This window comes from Mya arenaria, chromosome 17, assembly GCF_026914265.1.
Source record: "Mya arenaria isolate MELC-2E11 chromosome 17, ASM2691426v1".
NCBI lineage: Eukaryota > Metazoa > Mollusca > Bivalvia > Myida > Myidae > Mya > Mya arenaria.
In genome coordinates, this window is record NC_069138.1 from 47,772,761 (window position 1) to 47,787,542 (window position 14,782).

The 14,782-nt window shown below is 36.1% G+C and overlaps 1 protein-coding gene across 1 annotated transcript; it reads left to right on the forward strand.

Moving 5' to 3' along the window:
* Positions 1-4,146: 4,146 nt before the first annotated feature.
* On the forward strand, positions 4,147-11,678 carry LOC128224075 (spliceosome RNA helicase DDX39B). The gene is made up of 10 exons (XM_052933720.1): positions 4,147-4,204; positions 4,546-4,773; positions 5,531-5,658; positions 5,874-6,150; positions 6,543-6,661; positions 8,054-8,185; positions 8,540-8,649; positions 9,884-10,028; positions 10,512-10,659; positions 11,068-11,678. Exons 2-10 carry the CDS (start codon positions 4,566-4,568, stop codon positions 11,079-11,081), a joined length of 1,281 nt encoding a protein of 426 aa, XP_052789680.1. The 5' UTR covers positions 4,147-4,204; positions 4,546-4,565; the 3' UTR covers positions 11,082-11,678.
* The last annotated feature ends 3,104 nt before the right edge of the window (positions 11,679-14,782 follow it).

Here is a 14,782-nt window from a genome sequence, read left to right on the forward strand (position 1 = left end):
TGATGATGATGACGATGATAATGATGTAAATGATGATGAAAATGGTGATGATGATGGTGGTGTTGGTGATGTTGTTGGTGATGGTGGTGTTGTTGATGATGATGATGATGATGATGAACTTATGAAAAATGAAGGATGTGTGTTATGTGGTGAGAATGATGCTGATTGTACACAAACTGTGGACATAAGTGTATGTGACGTTGTTGAGACAGCAGAGCAGGATGATTCCCCATTGAGCTCAACTGTATTAACAGAATCACATGACATGAATACTCTTGATGTAAATAGCGTGACAAACGTCGATGACAGGCCAACAGAACCAACAGAACATCAAAACACGTCGTGTGATGATGTTTCTAATGGTACTGCTAGTCTTTCGCCGGCTGAACAATTTGACATTGATGGCGATCTGTGTGGATCATTACCAGAAGGGTTTCATGATATCAAAACGACTGTCTCTTTGTTAAAAGATAACAAAACAGGGTTGAAAAACATACCTAGGGGGAAGAAAGAAAATGTTTATTTCGTTGTGGATAACACAAGAAACAGGGACACAAAATTACGCAAAGATTTTTCGGATGACTGTGGGGTGTGGAATTCAACCTCTGGTGGTTCCCCAAAGCAATTCTTTATTTTGGAAGGGGGGACAATGACTAATATTTTTTACAAAGATGGTCAGTACGGGAAAAGGAAAACGGTCAAGGGCAAGAGAGTATTTGTAATTTTAGACCCCCAGCCTGAGTCTGATAAGATAATAGAGGTTCAACGTTACTACAAAACCCTCAAAGTCAATAAAGAATACAAAAAGCGTGTCTCATGGTTAAATAATGCGTCAGACTCTATTGCCCTTGTAGAATATGTCGGAAGCTTTCCTGGTATTGGTCCATACGGAGATGGATTACATGTTAAGGAATATGTTCGAGTCCCTGGCTATGTATTAGACGAGATAAAAGATTTGTCTTCTAAGGTCAAACCCATGGCGATAATGAATGTGCTTAAAACAAAGTATGACGAACTTGAACGCCCAGCATCTATTGCAGCGGTGCGTAAAATAGCCCAACGACAAAAGGTCAAAGTAACTGAAGGTCAGGGTCCGTCTTCCAATATAGCAGATCAAATTGTTCAGCTTGACAATATGGTTGCTGAAGGTCATCCATTTGTACGTTCAATGATAAGGAATAGCGGCAAACCCCCTTGTATCATTATGTATACTGATGAGCAAATAGCTGACATAAAAAGTATGTGCTGTACTGGTCAAACTGTTTTGGGGATGGACAAAACATTTATGCTCTGTAAAATGCATGTCACAGTCACCTGTTATAAGAACATGTCTGTTGTTCGCCATAGAACTCAGGCACCTCCTGTCTTTGTCGGTCCCATGTTCATTCATGACAATAGTGACTACGAAACATACAGTCACTTCTTTCATCATTTGAAACTGAAGTTGTCTGACGTCAAGGTTTCACAGCTTGTGATAGGCACCGACGATGAGAAAGCCATGGTCAAAGCCATTCAGTCAAATTTCCCTGAAGCTACTCATGTTTTGTGCACTAGGCATCTTTAGGAAAACACAAAACATCAGCTAACTGACGACGCTGTTGATAGGAAGTGTAGACAAGATCTAATGGAACAGATCTTTGGCAATGAAGGTATTTCATCAGCTGATGATACCATTGCATTTGAGGCCAAATGTACAGACATTGAGAACAAGTGCTCTGATATTTCTCAAAAATTTCTCAGATATTTCCAAAGTAGATTAAAGCCCCTTATTAAAGAGAAGGTCAATGTCCCATCGCGACAAGGTCTCATTAGTTCTAATTGGACGAACGACAATTGTGAATCCATGAACCATGTTCTCAAGCAAACGGTTGAATGGAAAGCAAAAGGCCTAACTGTCTTTGCTAAATTAGCCGAAGACCTAGTCAAAGGACAGTCGTCAGACCTCAGAGCTGCACTCATTGGGTCTGGTGAGTTCCGGTTGTCTGACAGCCATTCCCAATTCTTGGTCTCAAAACAAGAATGGCTTAATATGACATTGGTCCAGCGGTCAAACCATTATAAGCGGTTTCGACAGCACAGACTTAAACGCCCCAATTTGGTTACCTCCAGCGACGGACAATCGACCGTGGTTGAACCACGAACAAATGGTAAAAAACCAGGTTCAAGGAAGCGCAAAGTAAATGTAAAGACGACAACGTTGCCAAAGACAAAACGGCCCAAACCCTGAAAATAGCCTGTCTGTATAAATTTCTCTTAGGGTGTCCGGTGTTGGGTGTGCACACGCCGAGAATCACTATTGAAGCCCAGCACGGGTGGCAGTGCACACCCTCACGAATTACTAGTATCACATTTTAAATTGTTCACATGGGGCTATGTTCAAAGTTTATCTGTACATTTTTCATTTTGTGCATATATTTCTCTTAGGGTGTCCGGTGATGGGTGTGCACACGCCGAGAATCACTATTGAAGCCCAGCACGGGTGGCAGTGCACACCCTCACGAATTATCATTTTAAATTGTTCACATGGGGCTATGTTCAAAGTTTACCTGTGTATATTTTTTCATATTTTGCTATTGTTTATTTTGTGTAATGTTGTGAACATACCTTTTCATTATCTCTCATTATTGTAAACCAAGTTAGACATATGATTTCACTTGGTGTAACTTTGTTCTGTTGTATTTGTTTGTTTCTTTATTTATTTATTTTTATGATTACGTATATCAACCAATGTACATGTATAAATAACCATAAATAAATGTCTGGCATAAACAAATAATACAAAACAATATTCGGATTATTTATTAAATTTTTAAGATTTTCAAAATTCGAAAGTAAAAAAGGGCCATGATTGAGGGCGCCTCCACGTGGTATGGCCTGGATGTGTATGGATATTGTGTTTATCATGAAAAAAAATAAACAATTATACATACACAACAAAACGCCCTCACAATATAACTTCAACTTTCTTGTTTTTGGATCAATTTGAATAAAATTTGAAATATAAACCCATTATGAAGCCCTTTCAATTATTTGCTCAACACAAAAATTAATTTGTTAAAAATAAATGAGTTATGAGTGGATTTCACGTCTGAAAAAGTGGATTTCACTTGTCAAAATGTGGATTTCACTTCGATTTCCGATCTTTTTTTCAAAATAGGTCTACAACTTTCTTATTTTTGGATCAATTTGAATAATTTTTGAAATATAAACACATGATAAAGCCTTATCAATTATTTGTTCAACAAAAAAATTAATTTGTTAAAAATCAATGAGTTATGAGTGGATTTCACGTCTGAAAAAGTGGATTTCACTTGTCAAAATGTGGATTTCATTTCGATTTTCGAAAAATTGCTCTAACTTCTTCATTTATTGATATATTTCAATAAAATTTGAAATGTAAGCTCTTTATTAGGCACTTTCCAAAATGTATTCAAAAAATAAAAATTACTAATTGATAAAACTGAGTAAGGAGTGGATTTCACTTCTCGAAAACTGGATTTCACCTCGATTTCCGATCTATTTTCGAAAAATTACTCTAACTTCTTCATTTTTTGACCAATTTCAATAAAATTTGAAATATAAACCCTTTATGAGGCACTTTCTAATAATTATACAAAAACAGAAAATTATTTATTAAAATTAATGAGTAATGAGTGGATTTCACTTATCGGAATCTGGATTTCACCTCGATTTCCGATCTATTTTTGGAAAAAAATGAAAAATTGCTCTAACTTCTTCATTTTTTGACCAATTTCAATAAAATTTGAAATATAAACCCTTTATGAGGCACTTTCTAATAATTATACAAAAACAGAAAATTATTTATTAAAATCAATGAGTTATGAGTGGATTTCACCTATCGGAATCTGGATTTCACCTCGATTTCCGATCTATTTTTGGAAAAAAATGAAAAATTGCTCTAACTTCTTTATTTTTTGACCAATTTCAATAAAATTTGAAATATAAACCCTTCATGAGGCACTTTCTAATATGTATACAAAAAAAATAAATTATTAATTAAAATAACTGAGTTCTGAGTGGATTTCACGTTTTGAGTGGATTTCACGTGAAATCCACTGGATTCCTGTATCACCCCGCACCCACCATCCATTGGTTGTTTGCGAAATCGATCTTCCAATCAATAAGATTTCCGATTCGGCAGAACATTTCCGGTGACGCTTACCTCCATCTTGTTACTTTTCAAGTAAGCTTTAAATCCTTAATCATCTTTGTAATTAAAGAAGAAATTTTAATGAAAATATAAACATTTTGTACATCTAGCATTCATTAATGTTTCGACGCAGAAATTTATCAAATTCTTAGCTACTTAGTCATAATCTTTGTAGAAAAGTCTCAAGTCTCACAACATCCATCAACTTGGCAAAACATTAATGTCTTGACTCACGTACAACAGCAAAATGGGTCTTACGTAAACATTCCCTATCATCTTTCAATCGTAAGATCTGCTATCATGTGATGAAATTTCTGAAATTCAGAAAAAAATACTTCGTTTTCAATTTGTTGTGCAATCCCTACCATTTCCAGTATCCAAAAAGTCAAACACAATGGCCGATACAGAGAACGCTGATGAACTTCTGGACTACGACGAGGAGGAGACTGAACAGGCTGGGGATGCAGCTGGTGATGCTGTGGTCAAGAAAGATGTGAAGGGAACGTATGTGTCCATCCATAGTTCAGGATTCAGAGATTTCCTACTCAAGCCAGAATTGCTGAGAGCTATTGTGGACAGGGGATTTGAGCATCCTTCAGAAGGTATTCAATTATATAGATTTAACATTTCTAAAAAAAAGGTTAATTTTCAATTAGCCTTTTGACATTAGTTGCAGGCTTGCAGTCAATGCGAAAACTTTTTCTAGCTCATAGGACATTGCGACAGACAAGGACGAAATTTTTACCTGTCGCAACAACTTTTTACCTGTCGCAACATTTTTAACCTATTGCAACATTTTTAACCTATCGCAACATTTTTTACCCGGTCTGACAACTTCTACTGACTGGGTAAAAAATGTCGCGACAGGTTAAAAAATAAATAATAATGAAATAAATGAAATAATTAGAATAGTCTATTAGTCTTTGTCACTGTAACTGCTATAAGCAATGCATTCAGTATTGTAAGCGTAATTTAAACGCAATGTGAGCGTAATTTAAACAGAGCTAGCTTTATCGCAAACGTAAACATGTGTCAGAGTGCTAAAAATAGGTAAAATGCAAATCTCATTGTAATAAAAGTGGCTTTTTTTCGTCAGGACTTATAAAATTTCCGGACAATAAATGTCCGATTTTGATTTCTTTTCACTGGAAATATTTTCGTCGGGACATTGTGTCCGACAAAAACAGAAATTTCAGCCGGTCATCACCGAAAATTACTGGACATGACCGACTGTCCGACGAACTTTCACATTGACTGGGCTTGGTGCATGATGGTTATAACTTAAAAAAATACAATGCTTTGGCTAAGCCCTTCATGGCTTTCATTATCAATTAAACGATTGATTGATTTTTATTTCAGTTCAGCACGAATGCATACCACAGGCCATTCTGTCAATGGATGTGCTTTGTCAGGCCAAATCTGGTATGGGTAAAACTGCCGTGTTTGTTCTCGCCACTCTGCAACAGCTGGAGCCAGTTGATGGACAGGTTTGTTCTTTTCTGTCTGACATGTGTTTAAATTACGCATGTTTAATTGTAAGCACAGTCTCATTATTGCAGTTTCAGGATTATCTTTCTCTGTGGTCTTTCTACATTGACGATTAAATTTTGAAATTTAAAGATATTACTTGGATGTGTTCTGGTATAAGTCATGATTTTCATTTTGTACATCTATTTGTTTAAAGTATAATTATGTGTTTCAGGTGTCTGTATTGGTGCTTGCCCACACCAGAGAGCTGGCCTTCCAGATCAGTCAGGACTATGAGAGGTTCAGCAAGTACATGGGCAGTGTCAAGATTGCTGTCTTCTTCGGCGGTATGCCAGTTAAGAAAGATGAAGAGGTCCTTAGCAAGAACTGCCCCCATATTGTTGTTGGTACCCCTGGCAGACTTCTGGCCCTTATAAAATCTAAGGCGCTGAATCTGAAAAATGTGAAGCACTTCATCCTGGATGAATGCGATAAAATGCTCTGTGAGCTGGGTAAGGAATGTTTATATCTTAATTGACATGACACTGCACTGACCTAATATAAATATTCATAACTGTCCAACCAATACAGAGATGTACTTGTAAATAACCCTGAACAACTGCTTTTGTTTAAATGAAGTTGTTAATTAAAGAGGTCCATCTTGGTCCAATTTTACATTTGATTAATTGATTGTCTTTTCGGTTAATATTGATTATATGAATTATTTTTGTTTTGTCATTAAACCCTTTTTTTAAGATTTTTGTTTAAACCTATTCTTTAGCACAGATTTAAGTAACTTTTTGTTTTAACCTATTCTTTAGCACAGATTTAAGTAACTTTTAGTCTGTGTTAAAATATTGATGTTCTAAACTGATAAATATTTAATTAGATTCCATATTTTTAGACATGCGCAAGGATGTGCAAGAGATCTTCAGGATGACGCCTCATGAGAAGCAGGTCATGATGTTCAGCGCCACTCTCAGTAAAGACATCCGACCAATCTGCAAGAAGTTCATGCAAGATGTAATTTCCATACATGTGTCTTCATTTTCCTACCTTGCCAACTCCCGTTGCACTTCTGCTGCTGCCTGAGGTTAATTGTCTCCCATGTCGACTTGGGATCGTTCTCAATGATCAATGCTCCTGGTTTAGTCGCTGTGCTTATTCCGGTCAATAAGCTGTGCTCAACACTGCTGCGTTTGTCAATGCGATGTCAGATCAAGTATTTAAGGGTATATAAGTTTCTGGAAAGGCAAAGGATCAATTTTAGAAATGCAAATGCTAATTAATGGGCCAGAATTTGTAAATTTTAGTTATTGAAAAGTTAAGTTTGCCATGAACAATTAAAATGGGTCATATGTAAAGCATCATAATATTTGGGTTGATGAAAATTTGGGCCTGATAGTTTTTAGGAAATTGGAAGAAATGAGCCACTCTAAAAGAGGCTTTGTTTAATTGAGATCACATTAAGCAGACACTCTCAAAGTGTCGGTGAGGGTGTGATCCTACTTAAATGGGTGGGAAATAGGAAATGGGAAATTATAGTGTCACAGGGGTATAGTTGTATGTAAGGGGAAATCAGGATGGGAAATTTAAAAATGCTAAATGGTTGGGGGAAAAGAAATGCATTCAAAGAGGGAAATGGTGTGGCATAGTATCCCTACTCTCAAAGTGGGGATCAAAATGTCATGCCAGCAGGAAGATGTTAGTGGAATATATTACAAACTGTTCATTTCAATATCTGTTCGCATAGGACTGAATTAAAATTTGTGTAGCAGAAAAATCATCAGTTAAGCGAAAGGCCATTAAATCGTCCGGAGTTCTTGCCTACACGGGATAACTTAACGGCTGTAAGGATGGAGGTGCAGTTTGCGTGGAGTTGGAAGTTGCCAGTTGTCTCTCTCGGTCAGTGAGCAGTCCCTGCCATCTCGGCGGATGTGTGTTGGACTTTGCCACTGCACGGTTTTGGTGACCTGGTTATATGTTGATAGGAAACTGAACCTACATAAAAATTGTCTGTTTCTTTTTATTTTTAAAGTCAGTCACCTTTACTTGATGTGTTGAATTCTTGTTTAGAATATGGGTTCAGTTTTCTAGCGTTTTTTGTTGTTTATAATATCTGCATCGTCGATTCATGAAGTAAAATATAAGGGCATAACTGGTACTGGTAGAATTATAATTCTGTGCTCTTTGTAATGAATGGTAATGTTTTTTTTTGTAAAAGCCTTTAGTATAAGGAAGACATTATCATTTGTTAGATAGCACACCGAGTATTTGAAATTAATGTTGTAGATTAAAAAATCAGTCTTTCAAATATTTTTTAGTTTAAATGTGTGAAGTTAATACATTTCCAGTTGTCCACCTGTGATGTGAAGGGGGTAGGGGAATGTGTGTTGAGCTATGCTTTGTTTACAGCCCATGGAGGTGTTCGTGGATGACGACTCTAAGCTTACCCTGCACGGTCTCCAGCAACATTACGTCAAGCTGAAGGACAACGAGAAGAACAGGAAACTGTTTGAACTGCTTGATGTGCTGGAATTCAACCAGGTGAGGCCATGTTAAATTTACAACTCAGTGCAGTGGAAGAAACACTGGTTAATACTTGGGCCCCTTTATAATTTCAACATTTCAAATCAGCCTAATCCGATGATGGTCTGGTGTGAACCAAGTTCATTGCCGTAAGGGACGGAAGGCACATTTAACAATTGCATATTTATTTAAATAGTTTTCAACTTGGTTGTGGTAAAGAAAATTAGTTAAATATTTTGAAAGAAAGAAGCTACTGATGCATACCTCAGTGTGGCAAGACAATAATTTGCAAGGTCTTCAATGAATTATTTTAAATCATAGACAAACTAAACTATCCATAGTCCTATTGATAAACTATGGTTGTTTTTGCAGGTGATAATCTTTGTGAAGAGTGTGCAGCGGTGTATGGCCTTGGCCCAGCTTCTCCATGAACAGAACTTCCCTGCCATCGCCATCCATCGGGCCATGACACAGGAGGAAAGGTACGGCACTGTACTTGTGATAGGCGACAATGATTCAATAAAAAAATGTGATAATGAGCATGTTTTGTTAATGGAGTTAATTACAAGAATGCTGTACACTAACAATATTGGGATACAGTTTGTATTCATGAAATCCACCGGACGTCAACATCCCATGTCCACTGTATGTTTTGGAATTAAGTGTTAGTTACCAAACAATTTGAAAACAATATTAAAGGTAAGCTCTGAACAACCTTGTCTAATCAGACCATAAAGCATTGCCCTATGTGTTGCCGGTATGGAGTCTCACTCATACTAGGTGTCAAATGGTGGCATATATCAGTGTTGGACTCCACACTCCGTATCTTGAATAGATGCTGTGTACTAAATCACCAACAACATTTATAAAACTATTTGAAAACAATATTAAAGGTAAGCTCTGAACAACATTGTCTCATCAGACCATAAAGCATTGCCCTATGTGTTGCCAGTATGGGGTCTCACTTATACTTGGGTGTCAAATGGTGGCATATAGCAGTGTTGGACTCCACACTCTGTATCTTGAATAGGTGCTGTGTACTAAATCACCAACAACATTTATACAACTATTTTAAAACAATAAGGTAAGAGCCCTGAATGGGATTGTCTTATCAGACCATAAAGCATTGCCCTATGTGTTGCCAGTATGGGGTCTCACTTATACTTGGGTGTCAAATGGTGGCATATAGCAGTGTTGGACTCCACACTTGGTATCTTGAATAGGTGCTGTGTACTAAATCACCAACAACATTTATAAACTATTTGAAAACAATAAGGTTAGAGCCCTGAACAGGATTGTCTCATCAGACCATAAAGCATTGCCCTATGTGTTGCCGGTATGGGGTCTCACTTATACTTGGGTGTCAAATGGTGGCATATAGCAGTGTTGGACTCCACACTCTGTATCTAGAATAGGTGCTGTGTACTAAATCACCAACAACATTCACTTGAGTTTGTCTTTATAACTATAAAAAGAGGATAACAGTGGCTGTAGGTTTTATCATGTCAAGTAAAACATCAAACAACTTGGGTCATGCCTATTGAAGTGTTTGACTGGAAAGGTTCTTATAACTACAAGGCATACAGATAGAAGTTTGGTGTTTGGCTGTTGTTGGTTCAAATTGTAATATTCCTAAAGAATTTTTGTAGTTTCTCGTAGAATACCTGTTTGAATGAATATTCAATGTTAATTTTACTGCTATGTTGGACATTGCAGATTGTCGAGATACCAGCAGTTCAAGGATTTCCAGAAGCGAATCTTGGTAGCCACGAACCTGTTTGGGCGTGGCATGGACATTGAGCGGGTCAACATCGTCTTTAATTATGACATGCCAGACGACTCTGATACCTACCTTCACAGGGTAACTATTCCTGGATTTACATTTGGTCGACTTTGAAGTCATACTAAACCAGTAACCAGTTTGTAGTTAGTTATTGGTAATAACAGATTTAAAAGCAAAATTAAAGCGCATCATCTAGTTATTAAACTGTACACCATATAGGATAATCAAATATTTAGTAATCTCATTTTGCGACAATCGTTTAGTTTAAACATATTTTATTCATCAATACATGTCAAATACAATGTAAATCAAATACAAGTACAAATGTTATGAAACGGATGAGAACGAAAGATAAATAAATCTTATATTGTTCTTTTCCAAGAACAATCGTTTGAAGCAATGACTAGTAAGTTTTGTTTTACTAAGAAAAGTAGAATCAAGTTAATTAAATGAATCGGTTCAAAATAGGATTTCTTCAATTATTTAATAATTATACATGCACTAGTTCAAATGAGAAATGAAACAAAACAAGAAAGCTTACTGTGTTCAGTGATTTTTCAGGTTGCAAGAGCTGGCAGATTTGGAACAAAGGGTCTTGCGATCACGTTTGTGTCAGATGAGACTGATGCCAAGGTCCTGAATGATGTACAAGAGCGATTTGAGGTCAACATCTCGGAACTGCCCGATGAAATCGACATCTCCTCTTACAGTAAGTGATATAACCGGTCTACGGACATGAAATGTGTTTGCTGGTCTGTGTAGGGATATTGACATAACCTTGATTAGATGTTGAATTTCAAAGGCTTTAACTTTGGTCATAGCTAAGTCGAGATTTAAAGGTATTCAAATGTGACTTTGAAGACAATACACGTGGGTACAGCAATGCCTTTATATTTTTTAATCTTCAGTAATGAAAGAACAACAGGAGCCTCAGCATTGTGAAATTCAGGGCTTACGATTGACATGAACATGGTTATAAACTCGACCGGTTTTAATATAATTTAGAAACGATTACATCTAACGATGTGAAAACAATGATAGTTCTCCCTTGAATATATTATATTGAAATATAATATTGCCACAACATATTCATTCAATTTTTGCTTTGATTTTTCAGTCGAGGGACGTTGAGAAGTCCTGTTCAGGAATCATTGGAGGGCAACTAACTCGTATCATTGGCATTGAGACCATTTAGATATCATGTGTTAAACTCTTGTGTAAATATTCCCATAAAACTACATTGTGATAGATCTCTGGGACTGTCATCATGTTATTTGTCTCGGATTTTTTTAAGTCTTAAATATGATCCAGGGGAGATCGGACTATCCTAACTGTTGGATGAAAATCATAGTCATTTAAATTGATGTCACATAATCATGATACGAAACGAAGAACTTTAAATTTAAATGAATGCATCCAGTGTTTGGTGTTAATTTTGTAATTTAGAATTATAAATGTAACAAACTAGTTCAACTGAAATTGGTTAACTAAATTTTTGTACATATCGAGTTAATTTATAGATGTTTCCATTGATTGTCATTTTTAAAGATTAAATGCAAATTCTGTTATAGTAGTACCAAGTATATTGTCACACTCCGTCAATTTATTTTATGAATCCATTATCATTGGTTTTAAACATGCTAGCATATGTATGCTGTTTCATATTCTGTCATTTTGTAATAATATTGTGTTTGACTTGAAAGAATAAACGACTTTAAATATCAATAACGTTAGTTACGCTTGTGTTCACATAGTCCCTTGTTCAAACGAGTTAAGATTAAGTTTTTAGGTCTGTATGTGTTTTTGTGTCGTCGCTTTCGAGGCATGGCAGACGAGGGGATTAATTTGTCCATCGGCGTGGCACTCGTTTCTGATAAATATCGGCTATATGCACATCGTAATACATAGTTTTACTCGAAAATAGGGACTATTCTAATTGTATCGGTGTGACGAAAGTTTGATCGATTCACGGTCTGAGTCCGTTTCCATTAAAACCTATTGTCACAGCCTTGTGGTCATCATGTAGTATTAAACTGGGACCATTAAGAAATGTTCAATGTAATCGACCCGATGCACGAAGTTGCCTCGAGAGTAAAAAACCCGAAACCTAGTACACCTCTGGGTAAATCGATAGTTGAGCTGTGCCCCGTTAGCGACTGAAAACAAGACGAGCGACTGCCTTCACCCTACGACGCTCTTGTTTATTTCTGGACTGACTCGAGACGCCAAAATTATCGGTTGGAAGTTGCTCTCGTAGTCTAATCTTTCGTACTATGGGTGAAAAAATGGAACAATGCCCAGTGCGAGGAACTTGATCGCTAAGTGTTAGGGACCTTTCAATAAAAAGCTGAAATCATTACATTGCAATCATTTGTGTTGACAACCTGCCTAAGACTTCTCACCCACTGACCGTACTCAGTTATTACGTGCTGGTCGTCATAATTGTTAGCTCTTGTGTGTAACAGCATTGTTTAAACTAGCCATCTACAAAGACGATGGGTCACGTCCATCAAAGTGGATTGTCGTTGTAACTTCTGCTTTCCTCTCCCGAAAGTCAGTCATCAAGCTTAAGAAAGTGAAGGGTACCGCCTTTGAGGATGGACACGATTAGATGATCAGTTGGAAAGATGTAAGATACGCAGTTGATGCTATGTGTTTAGTAAGTTTTTCCTTGCTCTGTTCGGTATACATATTTACTCCATAGCTCTCCTTAATTAACTTTATTATCGACGTTTGTGTGCTTGAACTAGTGAAGGGCAATCGGTTGAGTTTTACAATCGATAATCGGTTACAATCGGAGACCATCAACCGATTAGACATCGGCTATAATCGGATATTATAGAGCAGTGGTTGCTAGTGATATACTTGAAGGTAATGGGTATCACTTCGTCTATGTAAGCTGAATTGAATATATAAACCAAACAATAGAACTTACGTATTCATTTTTCAGGAAACTAACAAACATAAAACATATTTTTTTTATATTTTTAAGTTAAAAAGAAAAAAAACATTAAACTGAAATGTATACATCAGAAATTTCAAAGTCACCAGTATGAATCTACCAGTAAATGTTTGTTTAGAAATATTGTCTGGTCAATGAGATATGGGTTCATTCTACATCTCTTCTTGCTCATCACCTGTGATCTAGTTACTGTATACCTATTTTGCGTAAGCCTTTTTGCAAAGGCAACAATACGCCTTGCTTGTGTCAAGGTTTTCTTTGGTTGGAGGTCCTGGTTTGATTTTTCTAAATGCAAAAATGAGCCAGACTTTAGATTTTGCTTTCCCACCCGGATAATTGTACAGCATATCGTCATTGTCGTCTGCCATTCTTACGAATTGTACCCAAAGAAAAATGAGCGGAAATGTCGGCAAGATAAAAAAAATCGTAAATGAATACTGAGTAACCTCCCTTGATAAATTTGTATGATGTTCCGCGATAATCGATTATGATAATTTACAATCGATTATCGCCGATTTTGAAGCTTTCCGATCAATTTTCGATTATAATCGATCATCGGCCCATCACTAGCTTGAACTGTTTGTGTTTATATAAATGGTTGATATACTGTAACTAAATAGGAGGACTTCAATATGATCAAGTAGAGTCGTTTTTTTCATTTTTTCTACATAACAAGACGATCATTGATTATTAAGAAGAACGTTTATTATCTCTTCTCAGTGTAACACCTATTTAAATGTGCGAAGACGGCGAATAAAACCTGAAAGGGAGTAAATGAGGGTTACGGTCGCGACCATGACATACATATACCCTTTTATATACTGTCATGTTTTTTTCCCAAAAATATATGTAACACTGATTCCAATTGTATGTATATTATATCTATGGTTGTCATGTTTTTTTTCTTGAAAACTTTATGTCTTGGAGCCATACCATTTGATATATAGTTATTTAATGTAAACCCATGTTGGGAGTTCTGGGAATCGCACTTGGGTAACAGATGTTTGAGAATCTTTATTTAAATATGATTTTTGTTGGTCTCGTATTCACAGGAAGTGTGATATATTGCCAGGTTTATATATGTCTTTAAAATAGGGTATACGACTGCTTAAGGCAAGATTAGCTGACATTATTGTTCTTACAGATGTTGAAAATTCCTCGAAAATGGACTTCAGTTTACATAAGAAAGAGTTAAGCTAAATGTAGATGTTCAAGTCACAAATTGTCAATAGAAAAGGGTCGGCATATAGGTGTTCCTACGTGTGAAAGTTTGAATAATACTATTTAATAATCTTTAAGAGAACTCATTTCATGTTTATTTTGTAAAAAAAAGTATGAAGAATCAAAAAAGTTTTACCTTGGGTATTTGATTCATAATAACTTAACCCCACAATCGTTTTATTTTAAATTTTCTTGTAAAAGCGGTTATTTTAAGTATTAGTAAATTTATAAATAATATCCTTTTATGTCCGTATGCAGCATAAAGTACTATCTATTTAAACATATGCGTGCATATGTTTGTCTACTTATAGTTTTGCCACGTACTTCTCTTTGTTTCGTCAATTTGATCAAATATATAATGTTTGAATTTGTTTTGAACCGGTGGCCTCATATTACGAATAAATTTAACATGAGTTTGAGCTGGTAGGAAAGAAAAATACCTCACACACGTACAGGGCTTATGCTATTTATAATGAAACAAACGGAAGCGACATTTAAAAGCATGATTAAAAGTAATATGCATCTACACAACAACATGAAACGATAAAAGGAAATCAGTGGATGGAAAAATCTGCAACACACCAAACATATGCAAAATGGGATTAAAAAACATCGGACGGAAAACTATAAAAGTTACCAGTCTCCGGAT